This window comes from Macrobrachium rosenbergii, chromosome 43 (assembly GCF_040412425.1).
Source record: "Macrobrachium rosenbergii isolate ZJJX-2024 chromosome 43, ASM4041242v1, whole genome shotgun sequence".
Taxonomy (NCBI): domain Eukaryota; kingdom Metazoa; phylum Arthropoda; class Malacostraca; order Decapoda; family Palaemonidae; genus Macrobrachium; species Macrobrachium rosenbergii.
This window is the reverse complement of record NC_089783.1, coordinates 28,836,625-28,851,624: the sequence shown is the minus strand read 5'-3', so window position 1 is coordinate 28,851,624 and position 15,000 is coordinate 28,836,625. Positions and strand designations below refer to the sequence as shown.

Here is a 15,000-nt window from a genome sequence, read left to right as displayed (position 1 = left end):
AATAAATAATTCGTCAGGTCAGCCCATTTCCTTATGTGAATGATTCTTAGGTCATCATATTTTTCCAATAAATAATTCATTAGGTCAACTCATTTCCTTCGCAAATGATACTCTGGGTCATCACATTATTCCAATGAATAATTCTTTAGGTAATTTCATTTCCTTTTGTGGAGTATTTTTATGTCATCACATTTTTTCCAGTAAATAATTCTGTAGGTCAGTGTATTTCCTTTGCAAATGATTCTTTGAGTCACCACATTTTCCAGCAAGTAATTAATAGGTCAATTCATTATTTTGGTCACCACTCACACGTCCTCCCGCGTGGTATGAGCGTTGCACAGTACAGCCAGACCGAACATACTACTCTCGTTGTTATCGGAGGGATCTAAGCTACAGTTGTCGAGACCGTTGGAAATTCTGGTTTACACTGTTGCGAGGAGAGAGGAATGACCGAGCATATAATGCTCGAATACCATTAACAATGGCCTATTTTTACTCCTTTCTATCTTCTCTGCTTGGTTTATGGCTTTAACAAGGCTGAAACTTATTTCAGTCACTTTCATCTAATCCTCTATGCCTGTTCAGTTGCCGTGCTCGAGAACTTGATGTTTGAGAGGTCCTTTAACTAATTTATTTTATAGACCAATTACTGCGCATATGAGTGTGAGTATATGGGTTGTTATCATCCATCTGCCAACCAATGATAACTACAGTGATTTATGGCGCTCACGCTTTAGCAAGAGCTATAACAACTAGTAGTTACCATCAGCTATTATTCCTCAGTAAGTGGAACCAACTCCTTCAGTGGCAAGATAGTTCAGGTCACCTACCAAGTGGAGCCACTCTAGCTTCTGTCGGGGCAAATCTGGGATCCTTGTCAGCTATACAAAAACCAAAATGAAATGAGCTCTCTGATGGGGCTGTTTGGGTCCTCCCCATGTGTGTTTAATCTCCGCATATATGCCAAATCTTTAACAACAACAGAGAGATAAAACCATTTCTCCCATTACAGATAATCAAATACCTTTTTCGTTACGCAGAATTGTAAGTCAGTTACATAGGTCCACGACTGATAAAGTTTTTTATGCAGTAACAAGAAACGGAATCAGATTTTCTATCAACATGGCATCTCATTTTGGCGCTGTTGCCAATATTTCAAACATCTCCACGTGCGTTTAATCTACGAATAAGCAGCTTAAGATTGTCTCCATTGGGCACTTTCAGTGGTCACGGTATGTTTGAAGGTATTTCCCCTTTCTATATTTATCTTGATTTCTTAAAATCATAGCTAAAGAATGAATTAGTAAGCAAGGAAATATGAAATAAAGCATAACATAGAGTAAGTTGGACGAGTGAGAAAATAAACAATCGTATGCAAACAGATAATAATGATAAATGTACATCTACAAGTACTGACAAAATAGTTAAGGTTAAGGTGGCCTTGTGCTAGCACGGGATCTTAGAGAGAGCGCCAATTCATTATACAAACAGCCTACCCTTACAATTACTTAGATGTAAATACTGTATGATGTTCCTTGTCTAGACGAAAATGTCAAATATTTATAAATGGGCTATACATACAATGACAAGTCTGTAAAAAATAAGAAAAATGGGTTATTGTTCATAGGTTGTGAAGAAGAAATGGACTGAAAACAAATCCTAAGCAGGGCGGAATAGGAAGGAGATTAAGATACCTGGAAATGAAAAACAGCTCCTATAATCTTATAATTATAGCTTCAGGGTTGGTCTCAAAGACATTCAAAGGTCTGTCAAGTTGTTGTTTTGTAAAATTGGCAACAGGGCAGATCTTTAAACGCCACGCCAGAGAGGTCTCTTTGTGCTTGGCGGGGTATAGCTATAAGCATCCACCTTGACCTTTTTATGTGGGGTTCCTAGGGAATAGGGATTAGGGAAGGTCCCTTGGACTTTGACTAAATAGATTTCCACAAGGAAATGCAGGTTCACTTCTCCAAGGGAGGCTTACAGATCTGACACCTTGCTCAGTGATAGTTAGGAGGTGGCTAGTACTAGCTACGATACAATGTAATCTCATTGTTATTCATTTGAAGCTATAGGTCGAAAATTCTTCTTTGGATAATGTTAACGCAAAAATCATCTGTGGTATTACAGAATTTATAAAAAAAAAAAAAACTGAAAACCTATGTTGATATTAATGGACGTACAGTACTTTGGTATTGTGTATAGTTTACGCTATTCGCTCTCCAGCACTTCCAAATATTTTTTAAGTATATTGCTGTATTCTAAGAGCAACTGCAACAACGAGGAAAAAATGCTCATCAGAGAAATTATGAAATAGTAAGGCTGATTTCTGATAATTTCCTTGCTTTGCAAATTCTCGGCAAAATGGAGATTTTCCCTTAAAATGTAATCCTGCTTCCTTCAAATCAACACGCAAAACAAACGCCTTTTATTTTGTGTCTATGACTATATTTACTGAGACTGAGGGAGGGGATTGTTTTGCATGCTCATTCCTGTATTGCAAAGACTAGAATGACAACTGAAAACGAATTGAGATGTAGGCCTACGTCGCTGTCACGTAATATTGAAACCAACAAAGCACTAAGACGAGAATCTGCTTTAGAAATATCAGCCACTCTCGCTTTTATTGCAAGGATTCGGTAAAATTCTGCAGTGTTTTCCGAAAAATTCTTGAGGAACTGAAAGATTTCCTCCCTTCGGTTGCTGTTTAGCGCATTAAAATGGCAAAAATATGTGCTGATGCATTCTTAATGAATCCTTACAAGCATTGTATCGTACACATCTGGCTTAAAAAGCCTGTACTATTATTTTCTTGGTCTTTTTATCATTTTATCTGTCCAAAAGTCTTTGATTTTTATCCATTGCCCGGTTGACTTTTAAATATTGTTAAAATGAAATGTATACTAATTTCTAACCCGCGTAAGAAGAACTCTGTTTCTTTTGTGTACATTGGAATGACACGTGAAATACAGACATAATTTTGCTTAGATTGCCTGTCGTTCTTTTAGGTTATGTAATTTCGAAACCATGGCACGTCCCACGTCCTCATAGTTATTATTTTCAATAGATTTAATTCATGTAGATAATTTCTACGAAGCTTGTCTGCACTTGGTAAGTAATTAGTCTTTGATCTTCGTAAGTATTTGATCAGAATAAAATCTATAAGGTCGTCATTTTCACGCTGTTGGCCATTCAAGCTTTCGGAACAACCAACATTAGTCTTTTGAAAAGAAGATGAAATGAAGTAAAATTTCTCTTTGTAGCCAGTCTAGCATGTCCAAGAAACATAAAATTACGTATTAAATATTACTTAAACATTTAAGAGATATTTGGAGGATTCGCTTCATAAATGAAAATAGAAAAAATCACATTTTGGTGGTAGGTCTGATTTCTCCTTCCACGTCAGCTACTTAAGCAAGCCAAATGAAAATAGTTATGTGTATCTTTAAATTGTTATTGATAGAACATCATCATAAATTTTTAGCAATAGCATTTAATATGTGTAAAGCTTTATTGTAGCAATTGTACATTTCCTTTCAACATTTAATATTGTATCTCCATGGCAATGCAACAGTTTCTCTCTTGACTTCCTGTTACTCCTTTGTCTCCAGCAGATACCACAGCACAGATCATCGGACAATTAGTAGGTCTTGCTGGTGACGTGGTCGCCCAAAGCAATATTCAGTCTTAAGGGGTGCGAATAACCAGACTGTTCGGGTATAGAGTCTAGAACGTAGTCTTGGCAGCTGTGATTAAAAAAAGGTTAGTAATTACCGGAATCAAGTGTAAAGGCATCTGCATTTGCGCTGTATATACATAAATTACCCGCTGAGTTAGGATAAACTCATACACACCTGCACATATCAAAGAGACAGAAATTGAAAGGTATTATAGCATTTTCTTGTAAGTTGTAAATAAGTGCTAGCGCATATTTTTCCGATAAAACATTCGGTTGCTATTTAACAAACCCCCACAAAGGGAAAAGGGCGTATGGTTTTATCATTATATATATATATATATATATATATATATATATATATATATATATATATATATATATATATATATATATTATTATTCCGTGCGAATCCAGGTATTAAAGTCACAGGAAAAAGTCGCAATAATCTTTTTTTTCTAGACAGTGACCCCCAAGGGTTTTAACCCGGTATGTATCCACCTTTGCGGCGTGTTTAGTACCAGCCCGTTGGGGATTTCCGTATAAACAAATAAAAGACTGTAAGTATCAAAAAGATAATGACTCCCAAGAAATATTGTGAATTTTCCCCCCTATAACTTTATTACCGGCCACCACAAATTAATGTAACTTTTTTCCTAGCCAAAATTGTGACTTTTTTCCCGTTCCTTTTTTTCCTATGCCTTTATTACCGACCACCTCCCGTACAATGCAAAGAACTGCAATTGATTCTGGGGATGGGAGCGCTTCTTTTTCCCAAGAAGTCACTTACCTAATTAATTATTATTTTGCCAATCTGTTACCCGCCAACCAATATTTCTCCTTCATTTCTCACTATCCAATTTCTGGATTGTTTGTTACCATGACTGATCCCCCAAACTATTAGTAATCAGTTAGATGTAATGTTAACCATTAATTGTGCCTTATATTTTAATTCTAAAGATATAACGACTTTCTTTTGTGTACAACCTAGTCAAGGGAGCCATTTTAGGGCCATATTTTGCAATTGTAGTGAGACTGTTGGTATTCTATGCTAAAGAATGGATATTCCGTTACTTGCAAATTAGTTTTTCTTTGCAAATTCTTTCATTCTTCTATTCTTTCTTCCACCTACTTTTCCCTGATAAAAAAAAGACAATTTTCATCGGTTTATAATATGATGGATTTTTTTGTCATGGATTCGTACGATGTTATTCCTCACATCGCCATGTGATCCTATTTTAATTATATTGTCCTCTTCGTATCTACATCGTCTCCCCACCCCCTTTCTCCCTCTAGATACTACGTTTATTGGTAGCATGTTGAATTCAAAAGTGAAAACTAAAAAAAAAGATTCCCTTCTCTCAGACGCCAAGGCAGCAGCATTAAGAAGGCCAGCAACTCCCACCCGAAGCTCCACATATTTTATTTCCCCTTAATTCCAACATTCTAAGATTCCTCCCTTTTCCTTATAAGTTTGTTTCATAAAACTATTTTGCCAGTCTTGAAAGTATTTTTCCTAAATTACTTTCCAAGCGTAACAAGTTCATCGGCCACAATTCCTCTTTATCTATGTATTTATCACAGTCTTCGAGAATTTAAATGTGTCCTTATTTGACATTTTTCACTATCCTGCTGTCGAAGGTTATGTGATTTTATTTCATATGGATATGCAAAAAATATAATTCCGAAAGCACAAATAGTTATATTTTTTTCACAGAAATTTTTTGAGGGGCTATTTGCTGCAGACATTCATAACCAATATTTATTATTTGTTGCTCTGGTAATTCCCGAAAAAACGGAACTAAGGGTGTATATTATCTTTAGGGAAAAAATCCTTAAAATTTGCTCTTGCTTTTAGAAATTATAACAACTTTTTCTTATATCAAAAATTTTCTTGCCTGACATTGGGATAATTTTTTACTTTGCGGAACATATTAGTAATTTTAAACCAGTTTTAATTTTGCATGCAACTAGAAATATATGATAATGATTATACTTCTGTATGTTGTCAATTTTATTCACTGGTGGAGAAAACTTCTTTAGGTCTATTTTTTTTTCTCGCAAGAGACAGATGGACAGAGTTCTTTCCTTCAAATTTTTGCATGATTCATCTTTTTGTACTTTTGGTGATGGTGAAATACTTGGTAATTCCTTCACAGAAATATGTTATAATCTCGACTGAAGTCGTACAAACACATTATTGCAAAGAAAACAATAATTATTAAAATTAATACGCATCATTTGCGTGCTTTTAGTCATTCCATTCAGATGTCCTTTTTTTCCATTTACGTCGTATTTTCCTCTGTAGCTCTTTCATTCTTCCTCTTGGCTTTTTCCATCAGCTTCTTGTTCCTCCTGTCCTCGACGTCCTGCAGCGTTTCCGGTAGCGGCTTGTTCCGCGTCTCCGGCAGAAGAGGAATGGTGAAGCTGCCCAGCAAACCTGAGACGCCGAAGAAAACGCCACCAGTCCACCAAGCGTGCTTTGCCTATGGGTGCAGAGAAAATAGCAGTAAGTTGGAGATAGTCTGGTAAGACAACATTCTAGAAATATTTAACGACTTGAATCAGAGTTGTCTTATGACAGTAAAACCTCTGGACCTCGTATGTTTCTTCCTGAGACGCTCAGAGCAGAGCCGTATATAGAGAGAGTTTGGCCATGCTCGGAACCACTCAGGCAAGGTCACTAACCGATGGACGCCATCTTGCCTCTGTCTGACCGCCCTGCTACGGTTATGCCCTGGCCCCTGACACAGTCAGAGCCGTCACGGCACACACGCGTCGCACACGGAAGAGTGTTTTATTAATTATCGGTAAATTACATGCTTTACTCCTATGGTTTGCTGTGTAGCAGTAGGCTGTTCCGTACAGTATGGACAGGGTAAAACGATGCACAGATTCCCTAGAAACCCAGAGAGACGACGGCAGTGGGAAATTAAAGTGAAACGAGAAAATTGGGAAGCACATGATAGATCCTATTTATGTTCGGTAAGTTCAAGACTTTTCCTCTTTACTTTTCATAAGTGCAACATTTGCGTTTTTACTGCTAGTAAAATATATCATATGACTAAATAACATATTTTTATTGCTGATATTCAGGCCTGCAGTTAACGATAATTTATTTTAACTTTAGGATCATTTTGAGGATGATCAGTACGAAACGGGAAGAGTTGATGGTCTTAAACGCCTTAAGTTATCTGCTGTTCCAACCAAGTTCACAAAATCAAATTCTACATTACGGAAACAACCAAGGAAAAGACAGCTTACTAACACAGAGATCAACGAACATCATGCAAAACGTATACGAGCTGAACACTCTTATGCAAAATCATCAGAGTTTGATGATCAACATGAACCTTTTGCTACGTTTGATGAAGGTAAGACTATTTTTTACAGATATAACAGTTAATTTTTTTATGTAGGTGACAGCTGAACGTGTCAGAAGTTTAATATCTTTTCAGGAAGGCAAAGGTCTGAAGCTTGCGCCAAAACTCTCTGAAGCTCATGTAAATCCATCACATTTTGAGAAAATGAAAGCATCAGGTGCTTTAAATTTCTTTAGCAATTCGGTAAAAGCGGGACTTCAGTACTAACAGCTTGGTTCATTGGTCTGATAAATAAGTGGTTCGATTTAATGTCAAGTAGGCATCCAATCATTGCACTAAGTAACGTCGATGAATCCTGTTATAAGCAAGCTATACTGCATCTTGAGCAAGTTACAAGGGTGTGTCATGAAATACGTATTGGACTTAATGCACAGTGGAAGCCAGTTCAAACTGGAGTGATATTGTCTACCACTTCCATTCTTAATCTCCAAAGTCATTATTTGGCCAAAGGTCACAGATTTCTACTGACATCCAGATTCACCCAAGACTGCCTAGAAAACTTGTTTAGCTCCATAAGACTGAAAAACCCAGTGCCAACTGCCTTAGAATTTCGACAGTCTCTGAAATGATATCAGTTGCACAATTTCTGAAATGTTCAAGTGCAAGTAATTATAACGTAGATGACCGCGAGTTTCTAGCTGACTTTCTGAACAAGCCAAATGTTGAAACAAGTGGTGATGCTGAAAATGAAACTGAGGAACCTGATTTTGACCAATTCTCAAGTGATAATTTAATGAATCAAGCAGAACTGAGCAGCCTTCGTTATATTGCTGGTTACTGCATAAAAAAGGTTAAAAAGTCAAATAATCATTGTACGTTTTGTCTTCAAACAATAGAGAGCAACCAGTCAACACAGACAGATCCTTCTCAAAGGTTGACTCATTTAAAAGAATATAGAAAAAACTCTTTAGTTTATAGCACAGATGCCTGCCTCAGTTTATTTCAAATTGCAGAAAATATTTTTAGGGCCAATGAAAATAGTTTTGGAAACAAGAGTAATTTATTAGGACGACTAGTGCATTTGGCAAACACTCAGACAAAAAATTTAACCTTTCCTTCTTGCCATGACATTAAGGGTAGACTCCTGAAGTTTTTCTTCACATTAAGATTATATATTTATGCTAAAAAACACGAGAACATTCGCAAGACTCGGTCGTTAAAATCAAAAGGAAGTGAATTAGGGAGTAAAAGTATGATGATGAGAAAAGCTGTAATGAATATAGGTAAACAGTGAATTTTGAAACAATGTATATTATATAATACTTGTTATGTATTTTAAAGTTAAAACTGTAATAAAGTTCTAAATTATCATGTGTTTTAATAAACATCATAATGGTTGATACAAAGCTTAAGTTAACAATTAGCAGCATATGATAAGAGAAAGAGAGAAGAGCCGAGACATCGCTCAGGTGCGTAAGCGCGACTGAACAGTACAGGAGCAAGATGGCGCCCTGTCAAAAGGTTGGCCAAACTCTCTCTATATACGGCTCTGGCTCAGAGCCTTTAGATGTACTTTGTTTTCTTTACTAGACTCAGTGTCTGTCGATATCACATCTAAAGGAAAGACTGTTATTTGGTGCTGACATGAATGAACGGCTGGGTAGGCTAGACTCACCATTGACTGTGAAGGAGACAGTGGTTGGATATACAGCCATGTAGACAAAATTTTAATGGATAAAAGGTTTTATTGCGTAATGAATGGCTTCATGGAGCATTACTGCTCATGGTGTGAAAGCGTAACACGGTTGCTACACAAGAAAGAATAAACTGTTATTTCATCTCTGCCAAACAGCGATCATCACACCGAGTTCTTTGGTAAGCACGCCCAGGCATGATCTTTGGAAAGGAGTAGTTGCCTTCGGCTATCCAGTCCCGATTATACCAAACTACCTTCTCCAGTGCCAAAATTAATCATTTTAGATTACTGAGCAAAGCTTTGGGCATACAGAAAAATTATACTAAAGTACTGAGGATGAAGATGGTAAGCATTCCACAATTGGGGTTAGGTGAGCTACTGCAATATTAAGTGAGGGTGTAAGAAGATAGCGATAAAGGAAATGAAAGTTTGTGATAAAGGAAATGAAAGTGTGTGGATGGGCTTGCTACGAAGCTGGTAAGAATGAAGTTGGATATGAGCAACACAAGGACTACCCCAAAAGACGACACAGGAGTTTTGAGCTACCTTTACAAGTGAAGAAGTTGCTGAGAGGGGTGTGATTTCCAGTGTCTGGAAATTAAATCGAGATCTCGAAGACTGAGAGGAGATGGATTTTGATGAGTATTGGTGAGGAATAGTTAGTGAGAAAAGCAGTAGCAACGGAAGGGGCTGGACAAAGACCGTAAAGAAGGCCCAGAAATGTGTGCTTTTTTGTTAAAATGGACATAGACGCAGGCATAGACCAAATGGGAATTCAGGTAAAAAGTGTACAATGTAGTATAGCAGATTTGACAACACATTCCAGGGTGCTCGCCTGTATCACACAGATGGTATTGGTAAAAGCTTCAGAAAGTTCACAAGATCCATATATACATGACAACGGAATGGATTTGAGAGTGACACTAATGATTCAGTGCCAGTAACAAATGAACAATATTTTAGCATATAAACTGTCGAGTGACATTACAAAAATATATATACACTGGTTTGACTCGGCTATCGTGGTGTGTGTTCATAAACTCATTCATCGGTGCTTAAATAAAAAGCTCGTAATGAATAATGAACGATTTTCTTTTAAAATCTCTACTGACTTTGTACGTCCACACGCAACGTGGAAAAAAAATCGGTATAATTTACGGGGACGTTTCCGTGTGGGTTGACATTATGGAAAATTGGGTAGAACTTCATTGATGTTTTACCCTGTAAAAGGAAAACCTGACCTAATAACGAACTAGGGATTATCATAAAGAAGCAATAAGAACATAAAAAAAAGCAAGAGGTAAAGAGGAGGTCTGAAACAGGATAAGTGACAGAAAGTTCTGGTGGTGACATCTCTTAGGATGCTAAACGCATTGAGGGAAAGTGCAGGAACAATGTAACCTTAATCTGGAAAATTGACTATCCTTAGTAAATGAACAACGTAGAAAATCAAATGTTAAATATACTGAGATGTGAAGTACGAAGGGCAGTGGAGAAAATGGTGAAAATCGACAATTCCAGAGTTTCACTGAATTTGGACATGAATTTAGCTACGTAGCGAAGGACAAGGCTGGGTGATTGGGTTGTTGATATTTGTCGCTAGGTGAATTTTTGTCACTTATTCGCAAATACTAAGCGACAAATATTATTGAATATCGATTTCACAACACTATGGGAATAACTTACACCAGAGATTCAAAACCAGGATTCATATCGTGGCCTGGTTCAAAATTAAAAATAGGCACTGACATGTAGCTGAGAAAATTTACACAAAACTGGTAAAATAAGTCTGAGGTGCAATAGTACAAGAAAAATCTCAGAATGATGGAACTACCTAAACATAAAGTTAATCGAGTAATTAATGAAGTATTGAAATGAATTGCAGATCAAAGAGAGATAGACAGACAGACAGACAGAAATAAATAAATCTTCTTACCAGATTTTCAGTTACAAAAGGAGTGCAGATGAAGCCGATGTTGCCAAGGAGATTCAAGAAACCAAATCCTCTGGCTCGGGTCTCTGTAGGAAAGAGCTCTGGACCGTAGATATAATTCACCTGAAAATAATCATTGTGGAATTATTGTTAAACCCTTATTGTGAAGAATATAGGATCCCTAATGAATTATGGTTATTGTATTTCAATATCTCATAATTGCTAATGACAATTAACTTAAGATTTTGTAACAGTAATATATAATACATTAGCTCAATAATATATAAGAAATTAAAGCAAAGATTTTTTTTTATTTTCCAGATCAGAAGAGGGTTTCTGCTAACGAGTTCTTTGACGAAAATACGTTCGTTGGACTCGCTCTCAGGTGAGCAATTCCAGTTGAGCCTAACGTGTTAAATACAAGCTGCCTTTGATTTTTACACTTACTCGTGAGTATGAATGAAAGGCCATTAGGTCATTACCTGGAACGAACCACCTACAAGCAGGAATCCAGCCATAACCAAGATCCACCTTGCCCAGCCATAACCTGGAATGGAACCACGGGAACCATTAAGTTCAATCCAGTAAAAAAAAAAAATCCCTGAAATGTGATGAATATATTCCTTAGATTAAAAAATTGTGAAAACTGAATGATTGTTAACAAGACAACGAAAATTACTGATGTCTCAACTACTGTTAATTTCTCTTGAGAAAAATGAAATTAGTTTTAAGTGAATTTTTATTGATAACAATCCACGACGAATATATCGTATTAGAAATATAAATTTTGAAATACTTCAAGATATTGAAATGTCGAGTTAGATATCACAGAAACACCTTTTTTTGGATGAGGCATCCGGCCACCATGCCCTTCTCTACCCTGGTTGCAGTGCAACACAGTGAACGCAGCGCCAGGTACATGAAATCAGTTCTAAGTTCTCTTCTAAAAAAGTATACCTTAGTTTTACCAGACCATTGAGCTGATTAGCAGCTCTCCTAGGGCTGGCCCGAAGGATTAGACTTATTTAACGTGGCAAAGAACCAATTGGTTACTTAGCAACGGGACTTACAGCTTATTGTGGAATCCGAACCACATTATAGCGAGAAATGAATTTCTATCACCAGAAATAAATTCCTCTAACTCTTCATCAGCCGGCCAGGGGAATTGAACTCTGGCCCATCGAGTGACAGTCCGCAGCTCTACCGGCTCATTTAACGTCTCTTCTAAAAGTAGTAGAATAACAATGTAAGATGCTCAAGCATCCTGCCTTTACCCGACGCCTCTCGCTGATGAACAGAGTGTCCTAACCACTAGTCTACATTCTTTTCATCTTACCAGAAGGGACGAGAAGCTCCAGGAAGAAGAGGACTCCCCCACCGAACATTCCTGCGAAGATGATAACCTTCCTCCCGAGGCGAGTCGCCAAGGGAGTACTCAGGAGGATAGCGGAGCCGTCCATGAGGCCCGTCAGTGCCATGTACAGGAATGGCCCAGACCTGTCACGTTCAAGCGGTAACTTTAAAGACTGAAATATTTTAGCATATACATAACGTTCATAAACTGCAACTATGAGGTGTATTTAGAAATGCTTACTTAGCTTAAGTTTTAGGAAGGGAGTTGTAGTTTTCACGCTGAATTAGGTATTATAACGTCTGGGTGTTGCAGTTACATGTGGGTGAACCATGTGGAAGTAATGTGAATGCTCTCTGTTTGCAGGAATTCAGGTTTTATTATGAAAACTGTCAAGAACTTTTGAGTGATGGTGAGAGAATTTTTTTCTTACAAGAGGCAAGAAAGCTGCTTTGACTTTATCCTTAATTGATGGTAAGGTTTAAATGACGGGCAACGGTTAGGAGGTAGTTTGAGGAAACTGACAAACATGAGACGGGTTTAAATGCGTCAGTTCGTTTAAGTGGATAACAAAATAAACAGAAGAAAGCTTTATTTCTATTAAAATGTAGTTTAAAACTTGAAAGACGGAAGTAGAAAGCAGTATTTGAAAGATGAACCAGTTCTCTGATTAGAGTGCCAGATAGAAAGGTGATTTTTAAAAATTAAAAGATAAAACTGAGGTCTTGAATCGAACACTATACAAGAAGGTTCCGCTAGAAGACTAACAGTCGATAAAGAATCGATGCAGTTAGATCGCACAATTCGCTGTGCTGTTTGCCGTACTTACGTTGTAAAGTTGTTTGCATTGACAGCAACGCTCAGGTAAAGGAAGGATTGCAGGAACCACAGTGTAGGAGATAATATCAGGATGACTCTCATGGCAGGAGATCGAACGTACTTCAGTAATTCCTGCAGCTGGGATCTTAAAGACTGGCTATTTGATGCTCCCGCAGATTCTTTGGCTGCCTGGGATAAAGAAATGTCATGACCATTAACTGACAGCAGGTTTCTAGCTCTCTTAATTTCAAGTATAAACACTCTCTCTCTCTCTCTCTCTCTCTCTCTCTCTCTCTCTCTCTCTCTCTCTCTCTCATAAACACTTTTTTAGTTGTAAATTTCATTTACAAATCTCTCTCTCTCTCAAACATCCATACTTTTTTAGTTGCAAATTTCAGTTACGACTCTCTCTCTCTCTCTCTCTCTCTCTCTCTCTCTCTCTCTCTCTCTCTCTCTCTCTCACGCCTGCCTACATACACCACAGATAAACACAGAAAGTAATCACAGACCTCTACCAACTTCTTGACCGTGACGTCGACTGGCTCTGACAGTTTGGCGTTGTTAAAATTGACGGCACTCTCCAATACACGAATCGCTTTCTCTTCTCGAAGTTTCTGCACCAACCATCTTGGGGACTCGTCTATATACCTAAAGTTTAACGAGCAATTTCTGTGATATGGGCGCTAACTTAGTCGGCTCCTTAACTGCTAAATATTGACAGAGTATGGAATGTAACCGAACTTCTCGTGTAAAGAGCGGTAATGCTTTTGACACGTCCACAATTGAGCTTCTGAGTGATATACATATACTGTGTATATATATATATATATATATATATATATATATATATATATATATGTGTGTGTGTGTGTGTGTGTGTGTGTATGCGTGTGCGTATAAATGAATCACGAAAATATGGAACGTGATGAATATATATAAATAAAAGCAATGCCACAAAGGACAGTAACTCGAAAGGCCTAGCACTACTCCGTTGTTTCACTTTCCTTCGTGGCATTGCATTTATATATATATATATATATATATATATATATATATATATATATATATATATATATATATATGCACGTATGTATTAAACATTCAGAATATCAGTTTCCAATATAAATATGTATCAAACATATATACACGTGCTCATGTGTTCATTATATATATATATATATATATATATATATATATATATATATATATATATATATATATATATATCATAATATACTGTAATTACAATTATACTAAAAACTAATATCCTACGAGTATTTAAACCCAAATTTAGGTTTGCATCCATTTCCCTTTACAGATGTATCACAAAATCAAATCAGATTCGGTTCCAGCCAAGGGTTTAAGTTGAATTCAGACACGGACCCTTCACTCACATGGCCAGGGGAAAGAGTATGACCCCAGGAAAGGCGCCGGCCAGAAGCAGGTACTCCCAGGTCCTGATGTAGTAAGCGATGATGGCGTTGGCAGCAACGAAGATGGAATATGGCAGTCCCATGAGCATCCCCACCAGGCTCCGATGACGGGATGGAGTCACCTCCAGTGCTGCGGTGTTACAAAGGTCAAGGTTAGGGACACTTACTAAGGTCAGTTCTGTACAGCGTATCGCATTGCGTAGAAACTTTCTTTTAGTATCTTTTCGTGGCAAAAGAAAGGAACTCATTGTATATATATATATATATACAGAATAATTGCTTAAGCTATTTCATTCCAGTAACAAAATAATTTGAGATGATGAGCTAACTACTTTCTAAAAGACATTGATTATCCTTATGATTATAATGGAATGATTGTTTGTAATATGTGCATATTTTTCAGAAGTCTACATCATCCATAAACTGTGTAATTATATAATAAACAGATAGTGGACGATTTGGCAGCGCTTACGGGCTTCTGAATATATATATATATATATATATATATATATATATATATATATATTATATATATATATAGATATATGTGTTTATTATATAATTATACAGTTTATGGATGATGTACTGCTGTAGACTTCTGAAAACTATGTACATATTACAAACAATCATTCCATTATAATCATAAGGATAATCACTGTCTTTTAGAAAGTAGTTAGCTCATCATGATAATGCATCTCAAATTATTTTGCTATTAGAATGAAATAGCTTCTGCAATCGTTCTCAAACTGGGTGCCGTGGCACCCTGGGG

General features: G+C 36.9%; 2 protein-coding genes across 7 annotated transcripts in view; both read right to left on the bottom strand.

Annotated features, from left to right (window-relative positions):
• The window catches only part of LOC136829035 (organic cation transporter protein-like), a 15,578-nt gene extending 15,166 nt beyond the window's left edge, over positions 1 to 412 (bottom strand). Inside the window, exon 1 of the mRNA XM_067087422.1 lies at positions 310 to 412. The gene's annotated coding sequence lies outside the window, so the exon portion shown is untranslated. The remainder of the gene's footprint in view (positions 1 to 309) is intronic.
• A 5,263-nt stretch (positions 413 to 5,675) lies between these two features.
• The window catches only part of LOC136828698 (organic cation transporter protein-like), a 24,673-nt gene continuing 15,348 nt past the window's right edge, over positions 5,676 to 15,000 (bottom strand). For all 6 annotated transcript variants that reach the window (XM_067086829.1, XM_067086827.1, XM_067086828.1 and 3 more), the window contains 7 exons: positions 14,193 to 14,361; positions 13,308 to 13,446; positions 12,809 to 12,987; positions 11,965 to 12,125; positions 11,111 to 11,175; positions 10,632 to 10,751; positions 5,676 to 6,162 (listed from right to left, as the gene is read on the bottom strand). In XM_067086829.1, the coding sequence (XP_066942930.1) occupies positions 5,962 to 6,162; positions 10,632 to 10,751; positions 11,111 to 11,175; positions 11,965 to 12,125; positions 12,809 to 12,987; positions 13,308 to 13,446; positions 14,193 to 14,361 (1,034 nt within the window). In that variant the 3' untranslated portion in view covers positions 5,676 to 5,961. The remainder of the gene's footprint in view (positions 6,163 to 10,631; positions 10,752 to 11,110; positions 11,176 to 11,964; positions 12,126 to 12,808; positions 12,988 to 13,307; positions 13,447 to 14,192; positions 14,362 to 15,000) is intronic.